At 42.8% G+C, this 16,614-nt stretch overlaps 1 protein-coding gene across 5 annotated transcripts in view; it reads left to right on the plus strand.

Annotated features, from left to right (window-relative positions):
* PRDM2 (PR/SET domain 2) overlaps positions 1-16,614 on the plus strand; it is a 123,202-nt gene that overhangs the window by 13,433 nt on the left and 93,155 nt on the right. For 4 of the 5 annotated variants that reach the window (XM_045475707.1, XM_045475700.1, XM_045475702.1 and 1 more), the window contains exon 2: positions 1,294-1,367. The exons of the other annotated variant lie outside the window; for it this stretch is intronic. In XM_045475707.1, coding sequence (XP_045331663.1) covers positions 1,359-1,367 — 9 coding nt within the window. In that variant the 5' untranslated portion in view covers positions 1,294-1,358. The remainder of the gene's footprint in view (positions 1-1,293; positions 1,368-16,614) is intronic. 5 annotated transcript variants of the gene reach the window in all.

Genomic DNA, 16,614 nt, shown 5'->3' on the forward strand with positions numbered 1-16,614 from the left:
ATATGAGAAAGATGCTCGATATTAAAATTTAAAGGAATGGACCTCATGGGCTAACCTCCAGTTACCTGAAATCATATTCTCTGAGTATTTCCTCATTAAGAGTTTGTATTGGTTGGGCTAGCACTGAGCTCTCTAACAAGATGCAAGTTACAGAATACATTTCCCTGTGCCATTTGTGAATAAAAACTAGTTCAGATGACCAGGCCCTAACTTAAATACAGTACCTTTGATTATTAAAGCTGATCAAGGTGAGTGTGGTGAAGTAGCTCAAGGGGAAATAAAACCCCAAAATCTTCATATTAATGAACTGGGACAAAATGTCAAAGCGCTGTTTTTTATGATAGCGGGCAGGCAGCATATTCTGAGATGAAAAATGTCCCACGTTCCTTGGTTTATTAACAATTAGAACATAAAGTTCTACAATGTGAGTGGAGTCTTGTGGATCTAGGAGGGAAGGATAATTTATTAAAGCAAGTTCATGAAAAAATAGACCTATGACTGATGGTATGTGTGCCTGTACCTGCCAGAAACATGTAGAACGTTTCTGTGGACGTGCTACTTAAAGCAGCACGACTCTCATTTATTGTGAGTGACTTCCGGTGCCTCCTAGGATGTACGTGGCAGAAAGGACTGTCTTCGTAGATCGTCATTTAGAAGCAAGTATGTCACATGCATTTACAAGAAATGATTTTGTCGTATCGTTTTAGTGTACTGTGAATATACGAATAAAGATTGTAAAGGAATATTGCAGTTCTTTCCAAACAGTTTTTATGAAAACATTTGTATTTTACTACACGGTTTTTGTTTTATTCCTCAAAGAGAACTCCCCATGGAAATGTTAGTAAATTCACCTCTGTACTTCAGGAACTTGAAAAACTAAATAATGTAAAGGGTCTAATTGTGTTTGCATTCAACACAGTATTGATATAAGTAAAAGAAAAACATTTGCATTGCATAATAAATTACTCAGCAGTGCTTTGTGTTTCTATTAACAGAGCTAATCTGTTTCTTCTTAGGAATGATGCAGTTTCACAGCAAAAATTTGATGTCATTCTAATGAGTCTGCTTTCAATTGTAGAGTACAATGAGGGCCTAGTAAAGATTAGTAAGAAATCTATTTTATCGTAGATAATAAATCTGCAAAGTAAGCTCTCAGCATAGATTGAAGTTGACCTGGCATGGAGTTGCTTTATGAATAGCCCTTTGAGCAAACTCTACAGTTCTGTATGTGGTTTGAAATCACTGTAAATGTGTAGGCAGGTACATATTACAATTGTCTGTTTTTCTTTTTAGGGCTCATGTAATCAAAGAAGTTTCTTTGTTGTGTGTAACTTTTCAGAACACAACAGGAATTGAAAATGAATCAGGTGAGTTTAAAAATAAGAATTTATACAAATACATTACCTAGATGCTAGACCAGTTCTTGATTTTTGAAGGATCAAAACACACACATTCATTTTCCCCTGATTTTCTTTTCTGTTTCTTCGCACCATTAACTAGCTCATTGCTTTCATAGTGTGCATTTGTTCGTGGAGTGGCCTGTGCTCTGTTTGGGCGTGGCTTGGCCTTTCTGAGGAAGCCTGCTCAGGGGACAGAGTCTTTGAGACCTTAGTTCAGACTTTCTGTTTTTACCTTTCCCCTGCCACTTTGTAGTGTTCATTTTTTGGTTTTGTTTTGAAGCTTATTAAGCTTTCATTTTTAATATATTTTTTTTTATTTTGTAAATTATCCATTGGTTGAAAAGGGAAGATTGAAATTTATTTTTAGAAGCTGAAACTGATCAAGTGGGAGACTTTATAAGCACTCTGTCCTTGAAAACCCTGTTAATAGAATACAAACAAGAAGGCAGATATTGAAATGTAAGATGTGTTTCTTAGTGGAAGAGGGTGTGGAGCTACCTGGGGATTAAACAATTCTGCTGTGGAGATTTCTGGAGCCTCAGGGCTGTTCTGATAAGTAAAACCAGTTATATGGACTTAATGTATTCTAAACGAGGATTCTTATTTTCTGGTTTATTATCATTTTACTTGTAGTTAACAGAAATTCATGGGTGTTAGAGACACTCTCTTGAGATCTTCATAAACATTTAAAAAACATGAGAGACAAACTTGAAAATGTGAAGTCTAATTAGTAGTGTTGAGCTTAAAACTACCAGACTTGAAAACATTTTGTATCCCTCACTATCTGAGATTTTGGACACCTTTTCATCATTCACAGGTGCTTCTAACTGGAGTCCCACTTTTATTGGGGTGGGCTGCATTTAGTAAAGTTCAGTCCCGGGTTGCATTGAGAGATGTGACTTTTTTGGAATGGATTCTTTTGATTTTGTTTCATTACTTTTCTTTATCAAAAATATGTTTATTTTAATGCGGAGGACCATACATCATAAAAAATGAATCTGGCGAACACATGGGGCACATGGTTCCTATTATTTTACAACTTGCAGATTTACTGACATGCTTTTGAAGCCAAATTAGTTTTGAAATGGTCAGATGGGGGAGGGGAAAAGAGAACAGTGGGTTGCCCTAGTCATTGTTCCTCAAAGTTATGTGCACATATATGTCCTAGATTTCATTTCTTTTTCTCTCTTAAGACTGATTCTATATGTAAACTTGGTCACCCAAAGGAACTTGCTTTTCCCCTGCCTAGGAACTGTTGTTAGGAGTCTGGATTCTGGATTAGAACGATTGCGAGTGCTTCCATAGTGGAATCCAAATGTTGACATTGCTTTTGTTGTATTGCTAATCAGCAGCCAGTTATTTTCAGGTGGCTACAGCTCTACCGGTAGGCTTACTAACGCATTAATTCTTACACCATATCAGGCTACTAATATTTTATTTCTAACGTGTTTCGACCTGTTGGACACCTCATGCTTTTCACTCTGTGGCTCCCCCTTGCATCACGTGACCCTGTGTGTGGAGAAAGTCCACATGCCATTCAGAAGAGTTGTAGCAATAACCATTTCTTTTTTGGCTCTTTTACAATTTCATTTTGTTTTTGACAAGTTTTAATATCAGATCTGCAGAAGACTGCCTTTGATGCCAAATGCCAAATATCAGGGGAAAAGTGTCCTCTTATGTTTCTAATGGTTAGCACATTTCTGATTTGGATGTAATTTACGTGGTCTGGTAGTAATGAAACTTTCATTTGGAGTATAAAAGTTGTCCACTTTTTATGAGTAAAATTTTCAGCATCTTTAGTTATATTTTCATTATCTGAGGAATATCGGTTGCATGATATTTAGACCTGATTATTATGTCATGGCATAAAATCTCTGAGTGTTTTTCAGCAGTTGTCTCAGTAATTTTTAAAAGTTAAGAATTGTTTCAGGACACTTTATATTTTTCCCTCTTATATTTATTTTCCCCTTTTCAGCCAGAGAAAATGAGCAATCAGTGCTTGAGAAACTTGGAAGTAACTACACGAAAATTCGGATATTAAAGTTTTAACTTGAATCAGATTGATTTTTTTTTTTTTTTTTAGTTTATTTATTTAAGCAATCTCTGTACCCAGCGTGGGGCTCGAACTCGTGACCCTGAGATCAAGAGCTGCATGCTCCACCAACTGAGCCAGGCAGGCGCCCCTGAACCAGATTGACTTTTAATTAAAATCTTAATGGTGATGTTACGCTGAGATTATTCCCTGTAGGTACCAAGCAGCTTTGCTTAGATGAACTTGAGCAGTCAGAGCAATCTCTTATAGTGGGAATGGTCTCAAAGAGAGTAGTACTGTATCATTCATTCATGTGTTTGCTGGTTGAGTTTTAGGGACTGAAGGATCCTCTGAGTGAGCAGACCATACTGTTTGTAAATGAGTCCTTTAGAAGAAGCAACAGACTCCAGAGTCTCACGGTATATTAAACACTAACTATTGGAGCAACATTCTGAACTGCTCAGTCTTACCAGTGTGTTCCAAGTCGTTCCTGGTGTGGTAGCTCACCAGGCTCTCTCTCTGACCCTAGCCCTGGGCTGCACAAAGCCTCCAGATCCACATGTTCTTTGTCCTTCTTTCTCTTCCAGTTTGTTCTCCATTCAACACTTAGCCCTTTTCTTATCTTCCCAACTCGGAGCTCCACTCGTGTTGCCCGTGAGCCTTTGTTCCAGCTCAGTCCAGGCTGGTTGGCAGACAAGAGGAGAGCCATTCTGCTTCCCGACTTCCTTCTCCCAGTTTCTTTTCTCTCCCATTTTAAATCACAGGTGTCCTTTACTTCATTAACATTCTACACCCATCCCAATATTTAACTTTTTGAGATGTTCCACTATTTTCTTTCTTTTTTCCCCCATAGATTTATCTAGGAGCATCCAAAACTTTAAAAATTACTTTCTCGTTGAATAAAGAGTTTAGAACGCTTTACTTTATAGAATATCAAAGGTGAGCAAAGTTCCATAATGTGAATATGCTTATAGTAGCTTAAAATAGGTATGCTAGAGTTTAATACCACTTCCTGTCTACTGAGTGCTTAACCAACAGGCCAGGCACTCCATTAAATATTGCATAAGTCCTTTCTCACTAATTGAGTCTTTGCATCCACTCTATGAAGTGTAGGTAGTGTAACAGTTTTATGGACGAAGGCAGTTAAAGCCCAGAGAGGTGGCCGTGGTTTGCCCATGGCCACTCAAACAGTAAGTGATAGAGCTCTGATTCACACCGTCACTCGTCAAATTCCAAAGCTAAGGTTCCAGGTCACCATTGTATACTGCCGTTATTAGTCAGGATAAGCTCTGTTATGCTGTGCTAACAAAAAGCAGCTCCAAAATCTCAGGGGCTTAATACAACATTTGTTTATTTCTTGTTCTTGCTACACATCCTGTGTGGATCTGCCTTTGTAGTTGCTCAAGAACCAGAGATGATGAAGGCTTTGTCTCAATATACATCACTTCTACTCACATCTGATTAGCCAAAGTTAGTCATATGGCCACATCTGACGTAAAACTCTGGTATTAGGGGCTGGCTGGGGGGCAGTACAATCCTGCGGGGAAGAGAGGAGAACTGTGGCATCTTGGGTATAGCCTCGGTGATTTGTTTCCCCAGCTTTATTGAGATCTAATTGACACGGGGCATTGTGTAAGTTTTAGCCCTAATGACCTAATGAGGTAATATAGCTGCCTTGATTTCTGATTTATTGAATCACACGTAGGTGGTTTTTTTTTTTTTTTTTTTTTTTTTGAATCTTTGCGTAACTCAGGTTGTTACTAACACTTGAAACTTTCTATCAACAAAGCAGCTTATGATTGCAGCATTTCTACATCCAGATGAACGATCTGCTATTGCCAGTAGCAAAACAGTTTTAGCAGCTTAGCCTTCCAGACTTTAAATAAAAGTTTTGCACTGTGAAATAAGAAAAGAAGCTTTTAATCACTGGATGCTGCAGATCCAACCCTGAGCCCTGGGATAAGCAGTCCCCGGTTCCATTCTCTTCTCTCTTCTGGGTGTTCACTTGCTCCCTCATTCATCCTGCCGTTGATGGACTGGACGGCACCCCTGGGTGTTGTGGGTTCCACAGTGAGCTAGATAGGCCAGGGCTCTGCTCTGCTGCTTACCTACTCAGAGAGAGTTGAAAAGCGGAAGACGAGACCATTTCAGATAGCGAAAAGTGCCGTGAGGACGGCGAAACAAGGTGGTGTGATAAAGAGTGATGGATGGAGGCAGCAGGGAGTTCCTTCGGATCACGTGGTCAGAGAAGGCTGCTCTGAAGAGGTGACTAACAGTTAAAACAGACTCAAGTGGTAGCCAAGAACCAGGTATGTGAAGATCCAGGGAAAGAAAATTCTAGGTAGAGCGAGTCAGTAGTGAGTGCAAAGGCTCTGAGGTGGGAATGAGCTTGCTGGTTCAAACACAGAACAGGCCAGGGCCTGGAGCTTGGCAGGCATCAGGGGGGCTCTGAGACAAGATGGAGTTGGGGAGAGGCTGGGGTCAGATTTATAGAGCCTTAAGGGCCATAGGAAGAAGCTTATGTTTTACTCTAAGTGCAGTGGGAAGCGACTGGACAGTGACATGATCTGGTTTCCGTTTTTTAGAGTAGCACCTTTATCTTTATTGGGCAAGAGTATAGTAATATGTTTGTTCACTATTGAGATTAATGCCGTAGTTGAAGATAGTTTCTTCAGTCGGACAATTTAAAGGGCCTGCCAGCTTTTTGAAAGAGGGTACTTTTTTGGTGTGTTTTAGAACTCTTTGGCTACTGTTGTTTTCCAGAGACCGTGTAAAGGTTGTTTTGTTTGGTGTCCGCATCTCTTTATTGTTATTGCGGTCGTATTCTTCTGCTCATTCCTTAACCAAACACGATTTAATGCTGTTTCAGTAAACTGAAGCTTGTTTCATCCTCTCTCCCCCTCACTGTTTGCTCCCAGAATAGTAGCTAAGAGTCTTGTTTGCAAGTTTAAACAAAGAAGACTTGTTCATAGAATTTGAAATATTAGCGTTCTAATTCTTGGATGTCTTTTGCTGGTGACAACAATGAACTGTGGTGCTTATCATTAGTCTGTTGTAGAATAGCATGTATCTTAGTGTGATATACTATGACACATTCTCGATGTCAAGTCATGTTCATGTTTAGTCTAAACTCTTCTGTCAGACACTGCTGTTGCACTCCAGTGTTGATGTTTACGTTGATGTTTAAGGGGCGCCTGGGTGGCTCACTCAGTTGAACATCCGACTTTGTCTCGGGTCATGATCTCATGGTTTGTGGGTTCGAGCCCCATGTCGGGCTCTGTGCTGACAGCTCAGAGCCTGGAGCCTGCTTCGGATTCTGTGTCTCTCTGTCTGCCGCTCCTCTGCTCATACTGTCTCTCTCTCTCAAAAATAAATAAACATTAAAATTTAAAAATAAAGTTCATGTTTAAGAAACTAGGTGCTTTAATTAAATTGATGAAAACGGGTATGATCATTTATGGTCGTTCTCTGGATAGAGTATGTAAAAAGAGTTTGATACAAATTTATTTTATGAAAAAATTTTTTAAATTTATTTTAGAGAGAGAGAGACAGGGTATGAGTGGGAGAGGGGCAGAGAGAGAGAGAGACAGGCAGACACACAGTCTGAAGCAGGATCCAGGCTCTGAGCTGTCGGCACAGAGCCCGATGCAGGGCTCTAACCCATGAACTGCGAGATCATGACCTGAGCCGAAGTCGGACGCTTAGCCAACTGAGCCACCCAGGTGCCCCTAGTTACTGATACAAATTTAAATGAGATACCAGTAAAACTTGCTTATTTTTATATTTTTAAAAATGAAAACATGAGTATGTATTGTCTATGTCAGATAGTACTTGCAGCCTCCTGTAACAGCAGCCAATGCCAATGCCATGCTATATATATAACGCCATGTAGTGGAGTTACCTTCCTGATCCCAGTGGATGTGTATCTTAGAGGTGGGGGCTGGCTAGGGAGCAGAGCAGGCTGGTTCTAGGGCACCTGTGTGCTTGGAGCAGAGCAGATGAAGGAGGAGAGGTGTGGGCTCAGCTCTGTGGTCATTGTAAAGAACAGAGTAGACTTTGCCTGAGGAGACGGGAGACCGTCGGAGGGTTTTGAGCAGAGGAATGCTTGAGTTGGCTTTGAAAAAAGTTTTGATTAAAAAATTTTTTTTACTACGTCATCAGTATTTTTATCTTTGGTTTTCTGGGACCATTACAGTTTCATTTGGACATGATTTAAAGAGGACAGTGTATAATTCATTTATTTATTTTACTTTAAAAGCCCAACATTGAGGTATCATTTGTGTGCATTAAATATACTCACTTGAGAGACGTCTGGGTGGCTCAGTTGGTTAAGCAACTGACTCTTTTCTTTTTTTTTTTTTTTTTTTAATTTTTTTTTCAACGTTTATTTATTTTTGGGACAGAGAGAGACAGAGCATGAACGGGGAGGGGCAGAGAGAGAGGGAGACACAGAATCGGAAACAGGCTCCAGGCTCTGAGCCATCAGCCCAGAGCCTGACGCGGGGCTCGAACTCACGGACCGCGAGATCGTGACCTGGCTGAAGTCGGACGCTTAACCGACTGCGCCACCCAGGCGCCCCAAGCAACTGACTCTTAATGTCAGCTCAGGTCATGATCTCACGGTTTGTGAGTTCAGGCCCCACATTGGGCTCTGCACTGGCAGTGCAGAGCCTGCTTGAGATTCTCTCTCTCTCTCTCTCTCTCTCTCTCTCTCTCTGCTCTTCCCACACACTCTCAAAATAAATCAATAAAGTTTAAAAAAATTTAATTTTCATTTTTTATAATGTTTATTTTTGAGAGAGAGAGGGAGAGAGAGCAAGAGCACAAGCGAACGGGTGTCAACAGGGGAGGGGCAGAGAGAGGGAGACGCAGAATCCGAAGCGGGCTCCAGGCTCCGAGCCGTCAGCACAGAGCCCGACGCGGGGCTCGAGCTCGCGAACCAGGAGATCATGACCTGAGCCAGACTTGGATGCTTAACTGACTGAGCCACCCAGGTGCCCCTAAAAATTTTTTTAAATGTACCCGTTTGAAGTGCGCAAGTCTTAAGATTGCCAGATACCTGCACTCAGTTCTCTCGAGGTACAGAACACTTCCATTACCCCAAAAATTCTTTCCTGCTGCTCTGCAGTTAGTGTCACTCCCCGCCCCCCCCCCCCCCCCCCCCCCCCCGGTCCTTACCCCAGGCAGGCACTGATTGGCTTTCTGTCCCTGTGGATTGTTTTTTCCTGTTCTAGAATTTCGCGTGAGTGGAATCGTTAGTACTTGCCCTTTTGTATTTGTCCTCCCTCCTTTTTTTTTTTTTTTTTTAATGTTTATTTATTTACTTAGAGCACGAGCAAGGGAGGGACAAAGAGAGAGGGAGAGAGAGAATCCCATGAAGGCTCTGCACTGTCAGTACAGGGCCTGAAGTGGGGCTCAATCCTGTGAACTCTGAGATCATGACCTGAGCCGAAATCCAGAGTCAGACACTCAACCGACTGAGCCACCCAGGCGCCCCTGTGTTTGTCTCCTTTTGATCAGCGTGGTGTTTTTGAGATTCATCCACGTTGTTGTAGGTGGTATAGGTAGTTTATTCCTTTCACAGAGGACGCTTTATGGGGGGCAGCAGACCATGTGACCGTTCAGATACGTCTGTTCATAGATGTATTTCCAAAGATTTGGTAAAGCCTTGAATGGCTTTCTGTCTTTGCTTTTAGGTTATCTTCCCCACTTTTTTTCCTAATCCTGGGTATATATGCATAATGAGGTATAAAACGTTGAAACCACTTTTGCTGTTGTAGCATGTTATTAATATAGAATTAGATTTGTATAAGTAACTATAAATGCGAATTTGATTTTTCAGGCTTTTTAAAAAGAGACTTCCAAGTAAGGTGATTCTTATGTGTCATGACTTAAACTTCGATTAATGAATGTATAGTTCAGAAAATTAACATGTTTAATAATGATGGCACTTAAATCTCATTTTGAATCATGTATTCTACTAGATAAATTGGCAGTTTTTATAAGATCTGGGACATTGTCTTTGTGAATGAAAATATTAGATTATTTCTGAAATTTGAAAAAGAATTAGCAACTTGGATGACATTTTTCTTATATAACTGTGGGAGGAACTCTGGCAAGAAGGTTTACATTTTTTGTTATTCTGATATTAATGCTTTGGCAAAGAAAAAGGTTTTGTAGGATTGTTTTGCTCTTCCTCAACTTTGCTGTGCGGTGACTCACTTTCACCCTCAGTCCTTCACAGGACTCCACAGGGAGTGGACTTTCGTCCTTCACAGCCACTCCATCTGTGTGACCTTGGGCAAGTCACTTGACCTCTTGGTATTTGCTTTCCTACCTGTTAAATAGAGATAATAGTGGTGACCACCCCATGTGGTTGTGGTCAAGAGTAAATGAGTTAATAAACGTCAAGGCCGGCGCCTGGCATGTAGGAAACACTGTAGGTATCATCATCACCATTATTTTCAGCTCGTAAGCAAGTGCTGATTCTGTCCTGTAACATACTTTCTAAGCACTGTTAGTGCTTTAGTTCAGACCAAGTCATTACTTTGGATTTTCACAGAAACCCCCTCATTGACCACTGCTTGGCTGACGGTCTCTCTCTCTGTGGGACCATTCTCTGTATGTCTTGAGTACTGTATTCATACAACATAAACCTGAGCATATAGGAAATTAGAAAAGCAGGCAATTATCGTGAGTTGTTTGGAATGTCTTCATGGATGAATGGATTTGAACTTGACCTGGAAGGGTATAAGAAGATATTGACTGGTCAGAAGAATTGAGGGCCAGAAGGATCAGTGGTCTGGGGGCCCTGTTGGTTGAAAGCCAGATCTGTGAAAGACGCCAAGGAGTAGGAGGACTTCCTGAGAGTGGTGCCTGTAGGGACTAGGGAGGAACTTTGAGAGTAAAATCGAGATTTTTCTGTGATTTCTTCCAATAGAATTTTTCTTTTCTTTTTTTTTTTTTTTTTTAAGGCTGTGGCTAGACCAAGCAAACTCCCACCTGACTTGAAAGGCTGTTGCTCCTTGGTTTGCTGCCTTGGATGAAGGTGGTTTGAAATTTGGCAGCTCAGTCTCAGCAGTAACAGACTCACTAGGAGGCAGCAGAACCCTCCTTCAGGGGCATGTCAGGTTGAGAAGAGCTCTTAGGTCTAATTTACTTTGCTTCTCTTCAACCTCGAGAGACTCTACAACCAGTAAAGTAACCACTGGTTTATTTAGAAAGTTAAAAAAAAAAAAAAGGAATTCTGAACCGGATGCTTTATAGGATGATTAATCAAGAAGGCAGAGGGTTTAGAGAAGTTGAATAGGGAACAGACTGGAAGCCAGAAGACCTTCTCATCACGTCATGTCACTCCCCTGCCCAAGACCTTCTGGTTGTGTCCCGCTGCTCTCTAAATGAGCTCCGGTCTCTCTCTACCCTGACCTTCAAGGTTCTGCAGGTTCTGGCGGCAGCCGCCTCTGCTTTCTCCCTGGCTCGCTGTGACCTGGCCACGGTGGTCTCATTTTATTCCTGAACGTGCCAAGCCCTTTGTCCCCTTAGTACGTTTCCCTGGAATGCTCGATACTTAACACGTGGCCATTCTCATCTTTCAGGTCCAAGTGTCTGTGTGTGTGATCTTCTCTAAGATGTCCCCCTGCACGCAGCTGCCCTGATGAGGACAGTGCCCCTTCCTTATCTGTTTATCACACTCTTTAAAAAAAAAAAAAATTTTTTTTTTTAAAGTCTTTATTTATTTTTGAAAGAGAGAGACAGAGTGTGAGCAGGGAAGGAGTAGAGAGAGAGGGAGACACAGGATCTGAAGCAGGCTCCAGGCCCTGAGCTGTCAGCACAGAGCCCAACGCGGGGCTCGGACTTACGAACCGTGAGATCATGACCTGAGCCGAAGTCGGATGCTCAACCGACTGAGCCGCCGAGGTGCCCCATCACACTCTTTATTTCACTGGTCCCAGTGGAATACCCGGTCAGGTGGGCAAAACCCATCTGTCTTCGCTGCTGCTTTCCTCGGTAGCGCAGTGCTGGCACGTGGGGTGCTCGTCTGCCCTTCGCAGGATGAGGGGATTGCTGTGTTATTTCAGGCTGAAGGGTGACTACAGCGGTGGGAAGTGGAGAAGGATCTGATACCACACATACTGCAAGCTCCCCAGCAGATTCGACTGTTGACTTCTCCCCCTTCGTGGAACCTTTTCCCCAGCCTTTCTGACATCATGTTCTTGATGCCCCTTCTGCCACGGTGACATCGTGCCTGGTCTTACCTCCCACTCTTAGTGACATCCTGAGGGCTTTGTCCTTGCTTGTCTCTCTTCTCTGATCTCATCCACTCCCCTGGACCTCCATGGCCAGTTGAGTCTGTACACCCTCACAGCCATCTCTGTGCACACAGACCTCCTGCACTTGACTGCCAGGTACTTGTTTGTTGACAGCAACCACTGCTCGGGGCTCGGCATCCTGTGCCAGGTGCCGGGTGCAGTGGTGAGTGAAACGGAACCTGCCCCCTGGGTCTGCAGCTTAAACCTGCCTCTGGTGGAGAGGCCATTAAACCAGCCAGCCAGTAAGTGCTTACAAAGTGCAAAGTGCTGGGGGAGGTGGGGAGAGGTGGGGCGTGTGGTAATGGAGCCTTAGGGGAAATCCTGCTTGGTAGGACAGTGGGGACTGGCTTCCTTAGGGCAGGGCAGAGGCCCAGAGCCCTGCAGGCAAAATGACACCCTCCTGCCTTGATAGGTCTTGGCCCAACCAGGCTGGTGCTTAAAGTAAGGCGTAGGAACTCTCTTCTGCTTTTCTATCCGGCCCGGGCAGGAGCCCCGAAGGGGCATGGACAATAACTGGTTGCCTTTAATTGCCTTTGAAGCTATTTATCCCAGGTTGTTCTGGTATGCTTTGCTTGTTCTCCGTTAGCGATTCAGAGTGAAACCTTTAAAACAGAACCCCCCCCCCCTTGCCTGTAGGGAACAGCCCCTCGAGTTGTAGTGGAGAAGTTGGGGAGGTAGGGTGCGAATGTGCGGACCCCACCCTCCTTCCTCCTCTTGGTTTAGTTAGTCTCTCAGAATCTCTCCTGATCTCTGCTTCTCAGTCCTGAGATGGGAGGTGCGGGAAGAGCAGAGGTGGTCTCTTTCGTGCAGCCATCATCAGGCTTTTGTTTATGTGCATTAGATCTTTGGATATTTACCATGTGAGAAATTAAAGCAATTTTTTTTTCTTTTTTGTGAAGTAAACTCTGCAGCCACTGTGGGGCTTGAACTCACGAACCCAAGATCAAGAGCCCCAAGCTCTGCCGAATGAGCAAGCTCTACCGAATGCGCCCCTCGAAACAAAAATTCTTTGGACAATGTTTAGGGAGTATAGCGTCACAGGAAGTGGCAGAAATAGTACAGAACCCTATACTCTTCTTCACTCAGTTTTTCGCGGTGGTAACATCTTACTTTATTACAGTATCAAAACCAGGAACTAGACCTAGTTCAGGAGTTGGTTAGACTACAGTCCTTACTCATGGTTCAGAAATTTTTAAAACATGAGATTAGACAATCACACATCCATTAGCCAGTGGAATGATGACATCATCACTTGTCATAAACCCTGAAAACCTCCCCTCTACATGCCTGAGAATGAAAAAGGCAGGTAACATCCTAGGACTATTGTTGAAATAGCCCTGACCCTGTGGACCCCCCAAAGGTGGCCCTAAATGACCGTGAGATACCCCACTGGCTTGGTTGGAACGTGCACTCTGGAGTCTGTCTGGACTTTATCTTGGCTCTGCTACTTTATTTTTCTTATTTTTATTTTTTATGTGTTTTTTAAAATTTTATTTTAGAGAAAGAGAGTGTAAGAGGGGGAGGGGCAGAGAGAGAGAGAGAGAGAGAGAGAATTAAGCAGGTTCCACACGCAACTCAGAGCCTGATGCAGGACTCAATCCCTTGACCCTGGGATCATGACCCGACATCAGGAGTCTGACGCTCAACCGACTGAGCCACTCAGGTGCCCCTGGGCTCTGCTACTTTAAAACCACGCAGCTTGGGAGAGTTACTTGACAGGGCAGCTCTGTGGCATAGTATTTGAGAACCCAGACCCTGAAGCCTGACTGTCTGGGTTTGAATCCTGCCTCTGCCACTTACTAGCCATGACTGTGGGCAGGTCTCAGTTTCATCTGTAGAGTGAAGATCATGAAGGTGCCCACAGCCAGAGTGGCGGTGTAAAGATTAAACGAGCTGGTTAAAAGGTTAAAAGAGCTTGCAGTAGCGTCCGAATGGCTTCCTGAACATCCATCGGTGTTAGCTGTGATTATTGCGAGGTAATGCAGGAAAAACATTTAGCGCAGAGCTTGGTCCAGAGGAAGGAGTAAAAGTCATACTCCTGATGCTCCCCACCATCCAGCATGGGAAGTCATCGTGAGCCAAAGGAAAGGTATTAGGTATTAGGGGAAGGGAAAAAGCAGTTCTCTGAAAACTTTGTGAGCAGAGGGCCCGGATCAGCTTTGTGAACCATCGTACCTTCACTGCTCAGCGCAGGGCCAGCCTGGAGCGGGCTCTCAGGAAGTGTTTGTTAATGACAGAGTGATGGACTGAGTGAAGGAGAGCTGCTTGTGGCCACGAGTTGGGGAGGGGAAGGAATGCTGACTGCCTTCTTTTGAGTTTGAGTTAGGAAGTTGGAGACCTTGATTTAATGAGATCAATAACAAAGCTTATTAAGTTAACTTAAATTTAACACATTAAATTTAACATATGCTGTTCTAGATCAGTTCACTGATACATGTTTGGAGCCTTTACTTCATCAAGCGGTGAAGTAAACGAGCTCTTCTGTTTCCTGTTACGTAATAGGAAAGTAGAGAAGTCCTTGTAACGTCCTCTGTGCTTACCACAGTGATCGGTGTCCAGAAACCCTTGAAACAGGAACGTGCCTTTATTCTGGGATGGCAAGGATGGGCGGTTGGCCACTCCAGGAGGGGGAGCAAGGGTCCTTCCTGGAGCCTGCAGTCTGGTCTCTGGTTGGTCACCTTCTATTCCTCATATTCTCTGTAGTTCAGCAGGTGATCCATTTCTCCTAAGGTGTTACCCCTACCTACCTCTCCCACATCAGCTCCAGCTGCTTTTCCCTCACCTTCTCTGGACTCGCTGGTCTTTTTGCCTGTCTGTTCTGTGATCATATCAAGCTTATTCTTGAGTCAGCAAGGGTCCTTGCTGATTACCTGTCCTGGTGTCTTTGCCCCCCATACTGTCACTTCACTTCTTGAAGCTCTCTGTTTAAAATAGCACCCTACCCATCTCTGTCACTGTGTCCTCCTCTTGTGCCTAATTTTTCTTCAGAGCATCAGAAAGTACCAGGCATTGTATATCCTTGGTTGATTTTGTCGGTCTTCCTCCATAGAGTGACACATTGTTAAGGCAAAGGAGGTGCTTAAAACATTGCCTGGCCCGTAGAAGGGACTCAGAAATTGAGTAGATGCTGCAATTTCTTTTAGAGAAAAATTGATCTGGGAAGTAGTCCCGGGATCAAATGGAGATCTTCAGTGTAGGAACCAACATGACCTTGTTTAGAGTATAATATTACATCTAATACTCTAAGGATGTTCATATATATAAATATATGTGTATATGTGTGTTTGTGTGTACAAATGAGATCTCAGTTTATATATGGGTGGGGGAGAGAAATTTTCTTTTAAACAGTCTTTTATTCTAAAGGTTTACTTGTAAATTGCGTGCTAAGAATTGAAAGCATATATCACATTTTCTAAAAAAGAATTCTTATGTTGACCCAGAAATATACCTACCTCACATTCAAGAAATTCAAGCACATGGAAAAAATGCTTTCCGATAGATGACCCAGCTATTTTATTTATTTCTGGCCTTCCTTTTTCTAAAAAAGTTTTAAGTTGGTTTACAAGAATTATGTATTCATTCAGGTATTTAAATGACAACAAACATGTTGTGTCCCCTGCTAAGCATTGGGAACGCAACATCGAATAAGATGGATACCATCTGGGGCACCTGGGTGGCTCAGTCGGTTAAGCATCTGACTTCGGCTCAGGTCATGATCTCGCGGTCCGTGAGTTCGAGCCCCGCGTCGGGCTCTGTGCTGACAGCTCAGAGCCTGGAGCCTATTTCGGATTCTGTGTCTCCCTCTCTCTCTGACCCTCCCCCATTCATGCTCTGTCTCTCTCTGTCTCAAAAATAAATAAATGTAAAAAAAAAAAAAAAAGATACCATCTGTCTTCACTGTAGTTTATCAGAGGAGGTACGTTAAACACATAATTTTACAACTAATTATTTAAAATTGTGATAAGAACTATGAAGGTAAACTAAGGAAGGGAAGAGGCAGTTTCCAGCTGGAGCCATCGCAGCTGGAAAGGTGAGAGCAAGGTCCTGGGGCTGCCAGGGTTGGCTTGGTGTGGTTGGAAGTCTGCAAATTTTAGTTGAGTCTTGTAGTGTGAAGGCTACTAAAATATAAAAAAAAAGCTTTCCTCCACTAGGTAAATGAGCCCAAATTTACAAGCAGGGAGGGGTTCACCAAAAGCAGGTAAATAAATGCATAGGAATTTGTCTTATCTTTTTTCTTGTGGCAGTTCTGCTGAGGTCCTTTCTATTCACAGGTATATCAGAAATGTTAACACACGTGGTCTCCAAATTATACTCCAGTGACACATTTCCCGTGGGAAGGACCATTCCTGCCTCAGGAGCCGTTGGCTGCTGTCACTGCCATGGAAGTTGGGAGGTTTTAGGGCAGAGGTTCTCAGATTCTGTTCCAGCAGATTTTTTTTCTTTTTTGTTTTCTTTTTTTTTTTTTTTCAGGTTTATTGAGGTATAATTGACGAATTGTAAGATATATGAAGTATACATAGTGGTAATTTGATATATGTGTAACCATCTAGTTAATTACCCCATCCATCATCTCTCATATTTATCCTTTTCCTTTTTTTTTTTTTTTTTTTTTGTGAGAACATTTCTCTTAGCAGATTTCAATTCTATAATACAGTGCTATCACCTAGAGTTAGCATGTTTTACATTAGATCCTCAGACCTTATCCAGCAGAATCTTAACTGGAAAGAGCACAGTAGTTATGAACATGGGCTCAGGGTCAGACAGACAAAGGTTCAAATCCTGGTCTTGAGCAACTTAGACCACTTCCCTAAGCCTCAATTTCCTCCTTAATGGGTGTGTTGGTGTTGGGGGTGGGGGTGAGGGGATAGGGCAG

The sequence above is a fragment of the Leopardus geoffroyi genome, chromosome C1 (assembly GCF_018350155.1).
Source record: "Leopardus geoffroyi isolate Oge1 chromosome C1, O.geoffroyi_Oge1_pat1.0, whole genome shotgun sequence".
NCBI lineage: Eukaryota > Metazoa > Chordata > Mammalia > Carnivora > Felidae > Leopardus > Leopardus geoffroyi.